At 46.9% G+C, this 19,576-nt stretch overlaps 1 protein-coding gene across 2 annotated transcripts in view; it reads right to left on the reverse strand.

The window, feature by feature from the left end:
• Nucleotides 1–19,576, reverse strand: part of DMXL1 (Dmx like 1) — a 330,551-nt gene that overhangs the window by 172,632 nt on the left and 138,343 nt on the right. For both annotated transcript variants that reach the window (XM_075324980.1, XM_075324981.1), the window contains exons 17-21: nucleotides 18,016–18,234; nucleotides 12,790–14,487; nucleotides 3,170–3,280; nucleotides 2,488–2,657; nucleotides 972–1,069 (exon numbers count right to left, since the gene is read on the reverse strand). In XM_075324980.1, coding sequence (XP_075181095.1) covers nucleotides 972–1,069; nucleotides 2,488–2,657; nucleotides 3,170–3,280; nucleotides 12,790–14,487; nucleotides 18,016–18,234 — 2,296 coding nt within the window. The remainder of the gene's footprint in view (nucleotides 1–971; nucleotides 1,070–2,487; nucleotides 2,658–3,169; nucleotides 3,281–12,789; nucleotides 14,488–18,015; nucleotides 18,235–19,576) is intronic.

Consider the following 19,576-nt stretch of genomic DNA (forward strand, 5'->3'; position numbering starts at 1 on the left):
TTAGTCCAAGAGCGGGAACCGGAGGGCCAAGGAGAAATAGAGGGGAGGGAAACATCTCCTCAGAGAGGAGTGTCCTCCCCTGAGCTGAACGGCCGGTGGGCGGCGCCGCACTGTCCCTCCGCATGACTGACATGCAGGGGCAGTGAAACCGAAAGTAGGCCGCAGCCGAAGCCGGGGCCTAAATTTTTCCATGCGGCCGACGAGCAGGCACCCTCGGCGCGGTTCTCAGGAGAAAACCAGAGAACCGGCCGTTAATCACAGCAAAGTTAAATAACACACTCTCCCCACAATAAATGTACAAGGGACCCCTCAATAACGTTTCAATACTTAGCTTATGAGACGCAGGGCCAGGTCCCTGAGGGGTGAGCGCTCCGTCCGGCAGGGTCCTGAAAGGGCTGCGGATGGAGACCGGTCTCCTGCAAAGCAGTGAGAACCGTGATGGCTCCCACTTCAAGCCAGAGCCCGAGGGATGGTGAAGGAGCGCGGCATGTAAGGCTCCAGCCTTGTAAAATCAACCTTAACAGCACCGCCGACACAGTGGGGTGAGAAGGGACATGCCGGGAGTCCAGCTTGGACCCGCTTTTCTTCCAACTCTTTGAAATCAAAAATCAGATGAGAATGCATGTGTGTGTGACCTCCTGAACACAAAGCATTGAACTGGCTAGATTTGGTCATCCAGGGGGTGTATATGCTCGGAGGGAGGAGCTACACTTTTTAGTGTAGTACTTTGTGTGTCCTCCGGAGGCAGAAGCTATACACCCATGGTCTGGGTCTCCCATAAGGAACGATGAAGAAACAGTACTAACCACTAAACCACGCTGCTATCCTATGGATTATTTTCTGGAACACATACTGACAGTTTCAGTTGAATAGCGAAATCTTCTCATCTAAAACATTCAGATGTGTATCTATTGAAACTTACAAATAAGCTGCGCAATAAAACCCCAAAACAAGATCAAATTACAGCTCACCTATATAAACCCCAGATCACAGCTTTCTTCTTCATGGCGAGGTAGAATATGGCAGCATCTAATGGATCGTTATTTTTCTGGAAAGCTGCCTTTGCAATCTGAAAATTAGAAATGGAAATAAATAGCATAGTAGAAATAGAAGATAGTAAACCAAGGTGAGATGTATTGGTCTATAGTTTAGCTGCCAACCTTTTATACTATATTAAATCACCAGATATTAGAAAACCCGGATGATATCAATGTCCTCTAGCAGTTTTGATCTGTACCAAAAAAATTTCTTTGCCACTCAAAAGCCTATGTGACAACGACCTAGCAGCTTACGGGCAGTTGTCTGCTGTAGTAGAGCTTTTCGATTTATTACCTGGTAAAAAATAATTACTTTATGCCCCATATTTCCAATCATCACCCAGTCAGTATTACAGTGTGATGAAGTGTAGTTAATCCATATGATTTGGGGAAAGTCAATATGACATGGCCAACTACCAATCTAAAGACCACTTTACATGCTGCGATATCGGTACAGATATAGCTAGCGTGGGTACCCGCCCCCATCTGTTGTGCGACACGGGCAAATCGCTGCCCGTGCCGCACAACATCACCCAGACCCATCACACGTACTTACCTGCCCGGCGACGTCGCTGTGGCCGGCGAACCGCCTCCTTTCTAAGGGGGCGATTCGTTCAGCGTCACAGCGACGTCACAGCTGCGTCACTGAACCACCGCCCAATAGAAGCGGAGGGGCGGAGATGAGAAGGACGTAACATCCCGCCCACCTCCTTCCTTCGCATTGCGGCCGGGAGGCAGGTAAGGAGAGGTTCCTCGTTCCTGCGGTGTCACACGGAGCGATGTGTGCTGCTGCAGGAACGAGGAACAACTTCGTTACTACTGCAGTAACGATAATTGAGACTGGACCCCCATGTCAGCGATTTTGCACGTTTTTGCGACGATGCAAAATCGCTCATAGGTGTCACACGCAACGGCATCGCTAATGCGGCCGGATGTGCGTCACAAATTCCGTGACCAAAACGAGTTCACATTAGCGATATCGTAGCGTGTAAAGCCCCCTTAACAGTGATGAAGTCTACACAATGCAGGAGTCAATGCTATAAAGTTACTGGAATCTGCTTAAAACCACTTCACCGGTTCTATCTCCTACTTTCTGGATAAGTAACCAATTATCTAAAGAAAGAACTGGAGTTTCCCCAGAATTCTTTAATACTTGCAACCCAATAGTTGACAAGGCTGGACATACTAATGGAGAACTACTGCAGGGTATTTATACCTGAAGTACATCTGGTCTCAGACACCAGGGAGAGGATGAGGATGGCCAGAAACCAGAATGGAAGTACAGATTTACTGATTGCTATTATTTGTTAAATGGTGTAGTAGAAAAACAGGGCACAAAAAGAGTGAAATAAAGGAGACTTTGCTTCCTGTCAGGTTTTCGGCTTCAAAAAAATTGCATCACAATAATTCTCAATATCTTTGAAAGAAAATGACAATATTTCCGGCATACCTTTTCAACGCATCGCCGTAAATTGTTGATGTTTCGGACCCACCAGCCTACCCCCATCGCCCTGAGCTCAGCCCAGGTAGGGTCACTTTTCTGCATTGCTGGGAGAGTAGCAAGGAGTTCTTCCTCTGCCACAGAATGAAAAGCCCAAGCAAAATGACCTGTAGACAAGCCTGAAATGGATTAAAAAAGTTAAAATTTCACATCAGTGTATCAATAGGAATTTACACAAAAAAAAAAGAAAACAAAAATGTACCAGAGAGGACTGATTTGATCAACTTGTATAAATACAGTAAAGTTGTCATGAGAAAAAAATGCAGTATTTAGCTAAAAGCCAAAGTGAAAATCTGCAGATAAATACGGTCCCAAACAAATGCAGCTGCAGGGAGAAAATTAAGTGATATTGCCTTGCAGCTGCTAGTGGCTAGTCATTGGGGCGGTGCAGGCAGCAGTGAGAGCATTGTAATCACTCTGCTCTATCCTAGAATGTGCTTTAGTGAAAGGCTTTCTAATGCACCAGCATTTTTCTGCTTTCTATGCAATACATGATTACGAAGTAGTAAACGCCCAAAAATAAAGCTCAAGAGCATAAAATGGTGCTCGATTCAACTCCAGAAATTAAACCCTATCTAGCTGTGATTTTGCTTTTACACATCTGTACTTCAGCGTTATACAGCAGTGTTACCTTGATGAGAAAGCTGAGCTCTGTAAGCCGGAGGAAGGGAGGTTGTCAGAAATGTATGAAGACGAACAGCCAGGAAAAATTTCAGGCCACATTCATCAAGGGTCTCACCGCCTGTCAGGAAGAGTTTATCAGTTCAAAGGGTTACACAGAATGCACTGGTCTGAGAATAAAATATATCTTCTTATCCGATATTGATCCAAGTCAGTGAGTAGAATGCACTTTATGTTAAGGACTTACAGGTTTGATTATTTGGTAAAGCTACAGTTAGATTAGCTATACACATTAAATCAGAGGTCTCAAAACACACGGCCTGCATGCGGCCCCTGAGGCTGCTTTTTGCGGCCCGCAGACCCCGTGACAATCACAGCTCTATGCCGGGAGCCGGCAGGCAGGGTTTTATAGTACAGTTGAATCATTTGCGGTGCCGCGCAGAGGAGCTCTGAGCACTCTACCAATGGATGACGCGGCCAATCAGATGCAAGGAGGTGATGTCGCTGTATGACGCCACCTCCTTGCATCTGATTGGCTGGCAGCAGCCATTGGTATGGTGCGCAGAGCTCCTCTGTGCGCCACCGCAAGAGCTGCATTCGTGACGGGATCTGCAGGCCGCAAAAAGCAGGTATGTGCCCACGATCAGGACCCACTGAGTCCTAGGCGTGGCGGGTCCTGACTGCGGGGCCACGAGTCTCCTCCGCAGGAGAATACTGGAGACCACAGCTGTTCAGTCACAATCTGGGTTCGGGCCGCTGCAGTCTCCTCGCTGTATTCTCAGTACGGAGGACACTTGCGACTCTGAAAGCCAGGTCAGTGCTGTGGGCCGTACACGCACAGTGGATGGGATTTCTAGAAATCCCATCCACTCTGCTTGTACTGTATAACCCAGCGCTATGGACACAGCTGAAACATGCTGCATCCAAAACGCTGCAAATACTGAACAGCATGCAGCCTAAGGAGGGAACAGAGGAAAGGTGAGAAGAATTTTTTTTTTTTTGCGTTTGTGAAGAGCGGCATAATATGGAACAAGGGTGAGGGCACAAGGATAGGCACAATACTACAAGGCTGGGCACAATACCACAAGGATGAGCACAATACTACAGGGCACAATTATGGACAATACTACAAGGATGGGCACAATAATTGGCACAATACTACAAGGATGGGCACAGTACTACAAGGCACAAGGATAGACACAATATTACAAGGATAGACACAATACTACAAGAATGGGCACAATACTACAAGAATGGGCACAATACTACAAGGCACACGGATGAACACAATAGTACAGGGCACAAGTATGGACAATACTACAAGGATTGGCACAATACTACAGGGCACAAGGATGGGAGACATTACTACAGGGGACAAGATGGGAACATTATTACAGAGGACAAGGATGGTGGACATTACTATAGTATGGGGGACATAACCACAGGAGACAAGGATGTGCATATTATACAGGACAAAAGGGGGATATTACTACATGATGGGGGACATTACCACAAGATATATATTTAACTAAACAAAAAAAGTGCAGGTTTGTTACAATCAACCAAAAAATGTCCAATATAATGATCCTAAGGTGTATAGAAAATAACCATGGAATCATTAAGAATGTCACTTTGTTCTGCAAAGAATGCGGCCCCCCTCTATTTTTTTTTTCTACGTGCGGCCCATTCCCCCAGCGGAGTTTGAGACCCCTGCATTAAATGAACAATGGCCAAACATTCAGATCAATGTGCATACTGATCATCCAATGTGTATGCGGGTGTCACAAATCTTCCCCAACAACAGATGGCAGGGAAAAGGATAATCAGCCATGGTAAAATACACCCCGTTTTCTCTCATATAAGCCACTCAAAGAAGAGTCTGGCAGTGGCTTATTCCCAGTCTCAAAATTGAAAATACATGCATGCTCACACCATCGAGCATGTGTGTATGGGGGAGTCAATAGGAATAGGTCACCTTTAGCAATATATAGGGCATTTCACTTGTGAAGCTGCCAAATTTTTTTTTTGTGGCAAAGAGTGAAGCACAGACCAGGCAAATAAATAATATAGGTCACACTAAATGCGACTTCTGCATGTCTTTAAGTATTGTTTTATTGCATTTTTTATATAGTTATCTGAGCCTTTTTTAAACGGCAATCTGTCAGTAAAAGGCCCCCAAACAATACATGTTGGCATATAGGTCTTTGAAATGTAAATCCTTTGCCTCCTTTATATCTGTTGCTGCATTCCCAAGTAAGTAACATTTTATATAATTTGCAATAGAGTGATTAAGTGCATTGGGTGTGACAGAGCACTTGAGAGTCACTGCCTCCCGATCTTGCTTCCTGCTCAGCATCAGCTTCTTTAGCTGGGTTGATAGCTTACGGTTTCTGTGACGTCAGGTGCTAGGCAAGGAAATCAGACAGATCGATCAATCATGCTAAAGAGGCTGAAGCTATGCGAGAAAACAACCTCTGAAAGCAGAGGCTCAGGAAGTGCCCTGTCACACCCAGAGCACTTCACACCTAATTTGCATAGGAATTTTAAGTTTTAATTACTCGAGAATGGAGCTACAGATAGAAGATATAAAGGTGCTGATAGATTTACATTTCAAACACCTGCATGCTCATATATAAGGTTTTGGGAAATTTGACCTTACTGACAGATTCCCTTTAAGTTATAGTAGACTGCCCACTTTTGTGCAGTTAGGGATCCAAGAGCCAAAGATAGGAAATTGCCATACACTAAAGGACATCTTCTTTTACCCAACATATATGCTGAAACGGCACCACTGATGCGATATTAACTAAGATTAATGCCTCATTCAGATGTACGGTTAGTTTTATTTTTTTTTGCACAAGAGAAAGAAACAGACCATTTTTCATTAGTATGCCGGATCCAATTTTCATCCATATTTGGTTCGTATATTAATTTGGCATGTTTTTCTATTATGCAAAAAAAATAAATGAAGGGAATTTTGTTTACTTACCGTAAATTCCTTTTCTTCTAGCTCCAATTGGGAGACCCAGACAGTGGGTGTATAGCTACTGCCCTCTGGAGGCCGCACAAAGAACTACACTTAAAAGTGTAAGGCCCCTCCCCTTCTGGCTATACACCCTCCCGTAGGAGTACAGATTCCTCAGTTTTAGTACCAAAGCAAGAAGGAGGAAAGCCAATAACAGTTTCAAAAACAAATTCAATCCGATAACACGATCGGAGAACTTAAGAAACAACATGAACAACATGTGCACCCGAAAAACGAAACCCTAAGAACAAATAGGGCGGGTGCTGGGTCTCCCAATTGGAGCTAGAAGAAAAGGAATTTACGGTAAGTAAACAAAATTCCCTTCTTCTTTTTCGCTCCTAATTGGGAGACCCAGACAGTGGGACGTCCAAAAGCAGTCCCTGGGTGGGTAAAAAGATACCACATGAACGGGCTGTCAGACAGCCTCTTCCTACAGGTGGGCCACCGCCGCCTGAAGGACCTGTCTACCTAGGCTGGCATCTGCCGAAGCGTAGGTATGCACTTGATAGTGTTTGGTAAACGTGTGCAGACTCGACCAGGTAGCCGCTTGGCACACTTGCTGAGCCGTAGCCTGATGCCGCAATGCCCAGGACGCACCCACGGCTCTGGTAGAATGGGCCTTCAGTCCAGATGGAATCGGAAGCCCAGCAGAACGGTATGTGTGAAGAATTGGTTCCTTGATCCACCGCGCCAGGGTGGATTTGGAAGCTTGCGATCCCTTATGCTGACCAGCGACTAGGACAAAGAGCGCATCAGAACGGCGTAGAGCCGCCGTGCGAGAAATGTAAATCCTGAGTGCTCTCACCAGGTCCAACAGATGTAAACCCTTTTCAAATTGGTGAACTGGATGCGGACACAAAGATGGTAAAGTGATATCCTGATTGAGATGAAAGGAAGAAACCACCTTGGGAGAAAACTCTGGAATTGGACGCAGTACTACCTTGTCTTGGTGAAACACCAGGAAGGGAGATTTGCAAGATAACGCCGCTAGCTCGGACACTCTTCGAAGAGACGTGACCGCCACAAGAAAAACTACCTTTTGTGAAAGCCGAGAAAGGGGAACCTCTTTCAAAGGCTCGAAAGGCGGCTTCTGGAGAGCAATGAGAACCTTGTTCAGATCCCAGGGTTCCAATGGCCGTCTGTAAGGAGGAACGATATGACAAACTCCTTGGAGAAACGTGCGTACTTTAGAAAGCTGTGCCAAGCGCTTCTGAAAGAATACGGATAGCGCGGAGACTTGACCCTTAAGAGAGCTAAGCGACAAACCTTTTTCCAACCCAGACTGCAGGAAGGAAAGAAAAATTGGCAATGCAAATGGCCAGGGAGAAAACCCTTGAGCCAAGCACCACGCTAAGAATATCTTCCACGTTCTGTGATAGATCTTAGCTGAGGATGGTTTTCTAGCCTGTCTCATTGTGGCAACAACTTCATGAGATAAACCTGAGGCCGCTAGGATCCAGGACTCAATGGCCACACAGTCAGGTTCAGGGCCGCAGAATTCAGATGGAAAAACGGCCCTTGAGACAGCAAATCTGGACGGTCTGGTAGTGTCCACGGTTGGCCTACCGTGAGATGCCACAGATCCGGGTACCACGACCTTCTTGGCCAATCTGGAGCGACGAGTATGGCTCGATGGCAGTCGGACCTGATTTTCCGGAGAACTCTGGGTAACAATGCTAGAGGTGGGAACACATAGGGGAGTCGGAATTGCGACCAATCCTGAACCAAGGCGTCTGCCGCCAGTGCTCGGTGATCGTGAGACCGTGCCATGAAAACTGGGACCTTGTTGTTGTGCCGTGACGCCATCAGATCGACGTCCGGCGTCCCCCAGCGGCAACAGATCTGCTGAAACACGTCCGGGTGAAGGGACCATTCTCCTGCGTCCATGCCCTGGCGACTGAGAAAGTCTGCTTCCCAGTTTTCCACGCCTGGGATGTGAACTGCGGATATGGTGGACGCTCTGCTTTCCACCCACGTCAAAATCCGTTGGACTTCTTGAAAAGCTTGGCGACTGCGTGTTCCCCCTTGGTGGTTGATGTACGCCACCGCCGTGGAATTGTCCGACTGAATCCGAATCTGCTTGCCTTCCAGCCATTGTTGGAAGGCTCGCAGGGCAAGATAGATTGCTCTGATTTCCAGAACATTGATCTGCAGGGTGGACTCTTCCAGAGTCCACATCCCCTGAGCCCTGTGGTGGAGATACACCGCTCCCCACCCTGATAGGCTCGCATCCGTCGTGACCACTGCCCAGGACGGGGGAAGGAACGACTTTCCCTGTGACAATGAGGTGGGGAGAAGCCACCAACGCAGAGAGTCCTTGGCAGTCTGAGAGAGGGAGACAGTCCTGTCGAGGGACGTCGATTTCCCGTCCCATTGGCGTAGAATGTCCCATTGTAGAGGGCGCAGATGAAACTGCGCGAACGGGACTGCCTCCATTGCTGCTACCATCTTTCCTAGGAAATGCATGAGGCGCCTCAGTGAGTGCGACTGGCTCTGAAGGAGAGATTGCACTCCACTCCGTAGCGAGCACTGCTTGTCCAGTGGAAGCTTCACTATCGCTGAGAGAGTATGAAACTCCATGCCAAGATAAGTCAGAGATTGGGTCGGGGTTAGATGAGACTTTGGAAAGTTGATAATCCACCCGAAACTCTGGAGAGTGTCTAGTGCCACCTTCAGACTGTGTTGGCATGCCTCTTGAGAGGGTGCCTTTATAAGCAGGTCGTCTAGATACGGGATGACCGAGTGACCCTGCGAGTGCAGAACAGCTACTACTGCTGCCATGACCTTGGTGAAGACCCGGGGGGCTGTTGCCAGACCGAAAGGTAACGCTACGAACTGCAGGTGTTCGTCGTGTATGACGAAGCGTAGGAAACGCTGATGCTCTGGTGCGATCGGCACGTGGAGATACGCATCTTTGATATCTATTGATGCTAGAAAATCTCCTTGAGACATTGAGGCTATGACGGAGCGTAGGGATTCCATCCGGAACCTCCTGACTTTTACGTGTCTGTTGAGCAACTTTAGATCCAGGACGGGCCGATACGATCCGTCCTTTTTTGGGACCACAAACAGATTGGAGTAAAAACCGTGACCTTGTTCCTGAAGAGGGACGGAGGTCACCACTCCTTCCGCCTTTAGAGCGGCCACCGCCTGCAACAGAGCATCGGCTCGGTCTGGTGGTGGAGAAGTTCTGAAGAAACGAGTTGGCGGACGAGAACTGAACTCTATCCTGTACCCGTGAGACAGAATATCCCTCACCCAACGGTCTTTGACGTGTGACAGCCAGATGTCGCCAAAGTGGGAAAGCCTCCCACCGACCGCGGGTGTGGGAATCGGAGACCGCAAGTCAGGAGGACGCCGTCTTGGCAACGGTTCCTCCGGCTGTCCTTTTTGGGCGTGACTGAGACCTCCAAGAATCTGAGCGTCTCTGGTCTTTTTGAGTCTTTTTTGACGAGGCGAATTGGGACCTGCCCGGTCCTCGAAAGGACCGATAACCAGACTGACCCTTCCTCTGTTGGGGTCTGTTTTGTCTGTGTTGCGGTAAGGATGAGTCCTTACCCTTGGAGTGTTTGATGATTTCATCCAAACGCTCTCCAAACAATCGGTCACGAGAAAAAGGCAAATTGGTTAAGCACTTCTTGGAATGAGAATCTGCTTTCCAATGTCTCAACCACAGGGCCCTACGCAAAACAACGGAGTTGGTTGACGCCACTGCCGTGCGGCTTGTAGCGTCAAGAACAGCATTAATCGCGTACGAAGCGAATGCCGCCATTTGCGAGGTCAATGGTGCTACCTGCGGGGCAAATGCACGTGTGACGGAGTCAACTCGCGCCAGCCCGGCTGAGATAGCTTGGAGTGCCCATACGGCTGCAAAAGAAGGCGCTAATGACGCTCCAATCGCTTCATAGATGGATTTCAGCCAGAGCTCCATCTGCCTGTCAGTGGCATCTTTAAGTGCCGCTCCATCTTCAACTGCAACCAAGGATCTAGCTGCAAGCCTGGAAATTGGAGGATCCACTTTTGGACACTGGGTCCAACCCTTGACCACCTCAGGGGGAAAAGGATAGCGTGTATCTTTAAGCCGTTTAGGAAAACGCCTTTCAGGATAAGCGTGGGGTTTCTGGATTGCGTCTCTAAAGTCAGCGTGGTCCAGAAAAGTGCTTAATGTACGCTTAGGGTATCTGAAATGGATTCTCTCGTGCTGCGAAGCTGACTCCTCCACAAGAGGAGCTGGTGGGGAAATATTTAACATCTTATTGATGTTAAATATAAGATCATTAACTATGGCGTCACCATCTGGTGTATCTAGATTGAGAGCGGTCCCAGGATCAGAATCCTGATCAGTTACGTCCGCCTCATCACCCATAGATTCATCTCGCTGGGATCCTGACCATTGAGATGAATGTGAAGGCCCGTCATAGCGAGCCCGCTTAGGCTGCCCGGGGCCATCGTCCGAGTCAGAGTCTTCACCCTGAGGTGTATATGCCCGTCCCGGAGCTTGGAGCTGAGGGGGACCAGGGGGCAATGATTGCACAGTGTCCGTGGCCTGAAGTACAGGCCTAGCTCGCAATGTGTCAAGAATTTGTGACATAGTGAGAGACATTCTGTCAGCAAAAGCTGCAAACTCAGTTCCTGTCACCTGGACAGCATTCACAGGTGGTACACCCTGGGTCACGTCCAGCAGAGGTCCCGACTGTGCAAGCGCCGCAGGGGCCGAGCACTGCACACAATGGGGGTCCGTGGAGCCTGCCGGTAGAAAAGTCCCACATGCGGTGCAGGAAGCATATAATGTCTGTGCCTTGGCACCCTTGCGTTTTACGGACGACATGCTGCTGGCTCTCTGCAATGTGAGAGAGTCTATAGCCAAAGGGCGACCAGCGCTATGCAATACAAAGTATTTGTAGAAACAAAATACTAAGAATACTACTGGCACAAGAGGGGGTGAGCCCTGAGGGCTGCTTACCGCCCGCTGAATAGCGGGTAAGAGGCGCAGAATTCCTTGTCTGGGTCTCCCCGGCTCCCCTCTGCAGCTCAGCGTGTCAGCAGGAATGGCTGCCGGCGTCTGTGGAGAGGGGCGGTCCGTGGGAGTTCCCAAACAAAAGTGCGGGAAACAGTGTCCCCTCTGTGCCGATTGTGAGGGCTGGAGTATGTAAAAACGACTCCAGCCCTCAGCGCTGATGCACTGGCCAGCGTCCCGCCCCTCTCCTGACTGGCAGGTCTGGGGGCGGGAACGAACGGAAGCAGGCCGCAAAAGCCGGGGACTCGAGTTATCAGCGCGGCCGCCGTAAAAGCGCGGGCCGCGCTGAAGTCCCCGGCGCACCACAAGTGCCAGCCGCGCCGCAGTCCCAGCGGCCGGCATGACCGATTCCTAGACGTGGCCAGCGTCCCGCCCCTCTCCTGACTGGCAGGTCCGGGGGCGGGAACGAACGGAAGCAGGCCGCAAAAGCCGGGGACTCGAGTTATCAGCGCGGCCGCCGTAAAAGCGCGGGCCGCGCTGAAGTCCCCGGCGCACCACAAGTGCCAGCCGCGCCGCAGTCCCAGCGGCCGGCGCGACCGATTCCTAGAAGTGTGCCTGCTTCAGCGAAGCTGAATGAGGCCATGGCACAAGCGCCGTAGCGCTGATGTCCCCCGGCGCACTACAACACCCAGCATGCTGCGGTGTGAGCGCCAAATGCATGGGGACACAGAGTACCTTGAGGAAGCAGGGCCATGTCCCTGATGTACTCCGCTCCATCCAGCATCTTCTCCAGGGGCTGTAGATGGAGCACGGTCTCAGTGCCTGGAGACCAGTAAATCCCACTTCACCCAGAGCCCTATAAAAAGGGATGGGGAAGGAATCAGCATGTGGGCTCCTGCCGCCGTACCCGCAATGGGTACCTCAACCTTACAAACACCTCCGACATACAGTGGGGTGAGAAGGGAGCATGCTGGGAGCCCTGTATGGGCCCTCTTTTCTTCCATCCGACATAGTCAGCAGCTGCTGCTGACTAAAACAATGGAGCTATGCGTGCGTGTCTGACCTCCTTGCGCACAAAGCTAAAACTGAGGAATCTGTACTCCTACGGGAGGGTGTATAGCCAGAAGGGGAGGGGCCTTACACTTTTAAGTGTAGTTCTTTGTGCGGCCTCCAGAGGGCAGTAGCTATACACCCACTGTCTGGGTCTCCCAATTAGGAGCGAAAAAGAAAAATAAAATTCCAAAGCAACTCTTCTTCAATATACAGTAGAAAACAGATCTCACTGACATGACATAGATGGCATCCAACTGCTATTCGTTTTTTTAACAGACCCATTAACTTGAATAGGCAACTTAGATCCATGCATTGGATTAAATATTGATATATGTGTTTTATTCTCAAGCACTTGTCTGGGAAAAAATAGACATGCAAACAAATCCATAGACTACAATTAGTATGTGTTCTGTGAAAACCCTTGAGAGCGCATGTACATTAATATCGGGCATCTGGATCAGACCTAAAAGAAATGGATTTAAAGAAATAAAAACATATCTGAAACTAAAAATCCCTAACATGGTGGAAAAAATATCCAGAAAACAAGAAGAAACGATGGGTAGATAAGTCAGAAAGGTGAAAGCATATATGTTACCTTGACTGCGGTCTCGGCTCTCTCCAATATCTGTACTTGTTGTGGCTATGGTATCTGCTAGAGCCATCAGAGACATCTGCTCAATGCGTGTAAGACCAGGTAAGCTGGAATGGAGCAAATGTCTAGATAAAACCGTAGAATGTTCTGGACCAAAGTACGTGGGGCTGTACTGAGACAGGTCGATGATCTGCGGCTTAGTGTTTTCTTCTTCGGAGTCCAGGGTTGTGAGTTCATCAGTGCTCAGAGTTGGAGCCTGGAAGAGCTCATCGTAGTTTTCACCATTTGCGTTGCTATCAGTTTGCTTGTTGGAGTTGTTGTGGTTGCTGGATTTCTCTACAGTGGATGTGAAGGAGGAATCTTCATCAGCAGCCAGAAGTGCATACAATGGTAGGGGAGGTACGGAGTCAATTTCAGTATAATCTGCAGTTTCTGGCTTACTGAAAGTTTTGGGATCTCGAGAAGTGCTTCCACTGGCACTAATTGAAAGTGATCGGAGCCTGCGCTCCGGGTTGGGTTCATTGTCGTTAATAGAGACCACCTCCCCTGCAATGCATTTTACCAGGTGAGAAAGGATAGCTTTTGCTCTACGCACTTTTCCCAGATCCATCAACTCTAATAATTGTAATGGATGATATTGAGGTAAAATGGGAAATAAAGCATGAGCTGCTTCAAAGAGTCCAGAGTCTTCCATCTCCACAGGGAGATCATACGCAGTTCTCTTTCCCATAAGTTTTTGTGCTAAGCTAGTCATGGACCTTGTCATGGCTTTCTTTGGTGGATAGAGTCCAGACGCAACAGATTGGCTTTGTTTTACCAAATTAGTGATAGACGGGGTGCTTCCATTATAAGAGTCTGTGCTTGATGAATCCTGCTTAGAGAAAGGTTGCCACTGGGAGTAGACGTGCATTTCACAATCCATCCCAACAACAAGTATGCCATCCCGAACCCAAGATAAGGACACTGGTAATGGAAGGGAACCCTCCACAGAAGACACCAAGTCAACAGATCTCAACAGTACAAACCTAGGCTGAGATGTGTTTTTGGCTGTGTTCCAGAGCTGCAATGCATAGTCTTCCTTACAAGCATGTTCTGGTAGTTTTCTGGAAACCTGACCATACATAAGTAGTTTACAACCAATGCCGATGGTTAATATGTGTGAGCCATCCTCCCTGGACATCCAGTCTAAATGAACCAAGTGTTTTGTATTAGGTTGAAGCTGTTTGTTGGAAGATAAACACACATCTTGCTTGTTGTAAGCCACAAGATTATTGTCAACACTGATTCCAGTCTCTAACATTGTACTTAGCTCATCCAAATGAATAGTCTGTTCCAGGATCCAACAAGAGCCACCAGTGGATTCACATTCAAAGATGCTCACATGCATCAAAAACTCATTAGTGGAGTTGCTGTTTCTATTTGGCGTCTGCTTGAATGCCACTGCCAGGCAGTTTGTGTGTGCGCAGCTCACTTCTATTGGCCTGCCGGGTACACTCACTGTGCTGATTTGTAAACCATCCTCATTCAGCAAAGGCCATTCATCCCATGTGTATACTATGCTGTTCTCCACATCAGATGGAGAAAGTGAAAGGTCTGAATCCACCGAGCACCTCCAGAATCTCACTTTACCATCCGAGCAAGAAGTGGCTAATAGGTAAGGAGCGTTACAAACTGGGTATATTGAAGAAGAACTGAGATGCCCTAAAATAGAATGAAGAAAAGAAGAATCAGGGTTATCAAATGGCCAAGGAATTGGATTTTTCTTTATATTGCTCTGAAGCTAATTCTACAGACTACTAACCAGTAAATGTAAATCTCACAGCAGTGAATGGGAAATCAGTCCACAGATTTCTAGGGCACGGAGCACAAGGGCTCTACTGATGGTTCTCCAAGTGAAGAACAATAAGAACATATAAAACTTATAAATAGGGGGGCTTAGTGGGTGAGCTTCAGTACACAATACCTACTGGGCACCCCCAGCTTGCACGATTGATATCAATACTTATTGGCTTAAATGGGGTCATGTAGTTCTTTAAAGGGTTGTTCCATTACAAAGATATGACAAATCCTTGGGATAAGTAATCAATATCAGATCTCCAGGCATTACCACTGAGAAGATGTTTCCAGCACTGACGAGTGGCTATCTGTAAGCAGTCGTGGAGCTGAACAGCACAGCTTGATCACCTGTACATTGGCTACTGCCAGTTACTGCAAAGCCGATGCTATTCTCAGCCAATGCTGAAACAGCTAACCGGGGAAAGAAGGGAAAGCAGTGTGTCGGACCCCCACTGACCTGATGCTGATGACCTAGCACAAAGTCATCAATAACAATGTACTAGAACAACCTTTTAATATGAAAAGTATATTCTCAGCAGCCCTGCCCTTTACCTAATTAAAATGGTCATAGGGCTCTGACAAAGTGCCCCGTCCTTTTCATTATTTGAACAGACAACTCTTATTAGCAGCTTTGCCTGTTATTGCTTCTGAGTCCCATTCACTTCAATGGACAAAGCGTCAGTAAACTAATTATTTGGAACAACTCTTCTAAAAACTACAGAGCTATATGTGGTAAATGTAGAAGACCCATCTCTCACCAGAACACATTGTCCCTTTCATCCAGCTTAGGGACAGACCCTCACCAATCTAATATTGATGGCCTATCCTAAGAACAAACCATACATTTTATTGAAAGTGATAACCCCTTTAAGCTTTGGAAGTTGACTGATCGCACTACTAGTTTTCTGTGTGCTGTATTATGTTGACATGACATGGAACCCCATGAGGGGATGGTATCACTAGAAGGTACCTTATGGGGTATAACTGAATCTAGAGGTCCATTCACTATGCAAGATTATCGTGAATGATTGTTTCTAGGATGGTTTGTTTCCCAATAATCTTGCAAACTAAGTAAGCTACTGATCACAAAACAAACAGGTGAATTGATCTTTCGGTCTGCAGAAAAGAATCATTCTGGCCAGTTTATTGACTTATATAAACACAACTTGTGCTGCTGAGAACAATGGCAGCCTGTGTGAGCTATGATCTATTACAGACTCTTCTATGACTGTGTAAACTCTGGCCACTGCTGCTAACGCTCTGACATAAGCATTTACAGAGTGGACAGGGCAGCCTGCCGATCCACTGAAACACAGGGCACCAAGAGGTTGCTATTGCAGCGGAGGTCTGCTGATGACCCCCGTGCCTGCAATTATGATACTCCGATGAAATCCAGCATGTGGCTGGGATTCATGGGAGACTATGATTTATGTAACATACTGCAAAACGACAGTATCCAGGCATGTGGTGTAAGCGGTCCAATCATGGCAGATTCAAGTCCCCTTAGAGGACTAAAACATATAAAGTAAAAATAAAATGGTTTTCAAAATACAAAGAACCCCAGAAGATTGAATCAGCCACCACTTAGCCATTAAAAAAATAATTGATTAAATAAATATACATATAATTACTGCTGTGCCCATAAAAGTCTAATCTACCAAAACATAAAATTAAATTACCGCAATTAACCCAATTAAGCTTCATAAAGAGAAAAAAAAATTAAAATGCTAAATTGCATTTTTTGGCCACTGCAATGCAGCAAAGAAATGTATTAAGAAGGAAAACAAAACATCGCATCTACCTAAAATGCTACCAAAATTTCTGCTTGCCACACTAAAATGAAGCCCTCACACAGCACCATTGATTGGAAAATAAAAACAAATGAAAATGTTATGGGTCTTGGAATATGGCGATGCAAGCATAAAAATGTACCAATTTTTATTTACCACTTAAGTAGAGCAAATAAACAAAAAAAAAACAAAAAACACCTGTGTGCTTAGTATCTCCGTATTTTCCTGGAAAATCAGGATTGCCAGGTCATTGTTACTGCACAATAAAAGCTGAAAACAAAATAAAAAAAGAAAATAAAGAAAAAACACAACAAAAAAAACAAAAAACAAAACAAAAACCTGATGTTCGTAATTTTGCGGCAGTTCAATTTTTTTACTATTTTCCAGTATATTGCATGGAAGACTGGATATAATTGAAAATTAAAATCTGCCGGCTAAAAAAAAGCCCTCATACCGCTATGTCGACAGAAAATTAAAGTTGTCGCTCTCTGAACCGGAAGGAGAGGAAAAAAAATGAAAACAATGAAATAGAAAAAATTGCCATGTTTGGAAGAGGTTAAACGAATGCCGATGGGTAAATATTTACCCATTGGTGGTTGTTTATTTGTGCAAAATCATCTGATGTAAACGTGTCTTAAGATGGGCTCTGCCGATAAAGAGCTTTGCTACTAGGGTGATGGCTAATAAGGTGTTGGAGGCTTCAGAGACAACAGAACTAAATCATCCCCAAGTCATATAACAAAAAATCAGATTACAAAATGTGTCACTTAAGCTGGGTTCACACTAAGCGACAGCGACGTCGCTGTTACGTCACCATTTTCTGTGACGTAACAGCGACCTTGTAAGTCGCTATTATGATCGCTGCTTAGCTGTCGAACACAGCAGCCGAGAAGCGATCATAACGACACGCGTCGCTGTGCTGCAACATGTGCAGGGAGCCGCGCACACTGAGCGCTGGCTCCCTGCTCTCCTAGCTACAGTACACATCGGGTTAATTACCCGATGTGTACTGCAGCTACATGTGCAGAGAGAAAGGAGCCGCGCACACTGCTTAGCGCTGGCTCCCTGCACTCCTAGCTACAGTACACATGGGGTTAATTACCCGATGTGTACTGCAGCCACATGTGCAGGGAGCAGGAGCCGGCGCTGGCAGCGTGAGAGTGGCGGAGGCTGGTAACGAAGGTAAATATCGGGTAACCACCTTGGTTACCCGATGTTTATACCTTGGTTACAGCTTACCGCAGGCTGCCAGACGCCGGCTCCTGCTCTCTGCACATTCAGGATCGTTGCTCTCTCGCTGTCACACACAGCGATGTGTGCTTATCAGCGGGAGAGCAGCAATAAAAAAACAAACCAGGGCTGTGTGTAACGAGCAGCGATCTCACAGCAGGGGCCAGGTCGCTGCTCAGTGTCACACACAGCGAGGTCGCTAATGAGGTCACTGCTGCGTCACAAAAACCATGACTCAGCAGCGATCTCAGCAGCGATCTCGCTGTGTGTGAAGTACCCCTTAGAGATGTAATATCTGTCCCCTGACAGGACAGTATTCATGGCCAATGCTGGATTGCCCTTTTTTAGATTAAGCAAATAATCCTGTTATTACCTGCAGATGGCTTCACGCTAATTACTTCCACGCCATCAGGCAAACATATTTCTTGGCTGTACACAAGTTCTGACGAAAGGGACATCTTGCTGGTACTCTGTAAATTTGCCTTACAGGTCTGGTATCTTTGAGTAAGTGGAGACTGAACTTTTTCTCCAGAAGTAGAATTATACGACTCATCTCTTGGTGGATTATTATTTTCGGAGACAAATTTTTCCTCTGTGAAATAAAAGTGTAGTTACGCATTTCTATCTGTAGATCAGTAAAATAGAAAACAGGGATGTGCCTGTACTAAACAAGTGCCAAAGTGCTGGAATAAAACTAACGACAAACCATTGGATGACTAAAGGGTCTCATGCACAGCAGACTGAAGTAAACCTTTCAAATACTGGCCAAATTTCAGCGGCTGATCCTTTGTCTTCCCTGTAGCTAAGCCGATGCCAGAGGAGTCGGGACGTGGCTTTTTCATAGAGAATACATGAGGGCTCGCAGAGCTAAGCATTGCAGTGTTCAGGGGGATAGCTGTTGGCTGACAGTTCTGTAATATACAGTGGGGGAAACAAGTATTTGATCCCTTGCTGATTTTGTAAGTTTGCCCACTGACAAAGACATGACCAGTCTATAATTTTAAGGGTAGGTTAATTTTAACAGTAAGAGATAGAATATCCAAAATAAAATCCAGAAAAAAAATAAAATAAAATCACATTATATAAATTTAATTGCATTTTGCAGAGAGAAATAAGTATTTGATCCCCTACCAACCATTAAGGGTTCTGGCTCCTACAGACCAGTTAGACGCACCTTATCAACTCGTTACTTGGTAACCGTGAAGTCAGTTCCCATTAGGTGTGAATGCTGGTGGGTTGGATTATATTTTCAGGTGTTTTCGGGTGAACTCTGTTGTGAGGGTCCAGAGTCCTCTCGTTAAGTGTGGGGTGGAGGGTACTGTCACGACCATCTCGCTGCATCTAGAGACTTGTGACAGGATCTGGGCCAGAGTCTGTCTTTGCCATCTGAGACTCCTCATATTAAATGTAATTCCCTTTCTTTTGGTGCTGAAAGGATTAAATGTCAGTTTTACTTTCAAGGAGGTTCTGACTCCTGGCCTTAGGTGCTTCCAGTTGGTGATCACTTCCTTCCCCTATATATGGTCACATGTCCCACTAGAGGGCACCGGTAATTCTGATTCATTCTGAAGCTAGGCCTCGCTTTGGAAGGAGCTGCTGGAGCCCGTGTTGTGTGAAACGATGTAGACTGCAGTCCTGGTGTCTGACATGAAGTTGGGCTTTATCCTTTGTTGTTTCCCCTGTCTGTTGTACCTTCCCCTCTTGTTGTATTAGTGCAGTGGCGAGATTAGCGATCCTCACCTGCCAGTTCACTAGTCAGTGTTATTACAGGGTGTCACAAACCACCGGGGGGGTCACTCAGAAATCCCCCGCGCTGGCTACCAGTACGTCACAATCGGGGGGTAACAAGTGGGGGTCACCCCTCCTTTATACCTCCCGACCGACAGACAGAGCACGTGACGCGCTCTCTAGCGCCCCTCTTATAGTCAGGCCAA

This window comes from Anomaloglossus baeobatrachus, chromosome 1 (assembly GCF_048569485.1).
Source record: "Anomaloglossus baeobatrachus isolate aAnoBae1 chromosome 1, aAnoBae1.hap1, whole genome shotgun sequence".
NCBI classification, from domain to species: Eukaryota; Metazoa; Chordata; class Amphibia; order Anura; family Aromobatidae; genus Anomaloglossus; species Anomaloglossus baeobatrachus.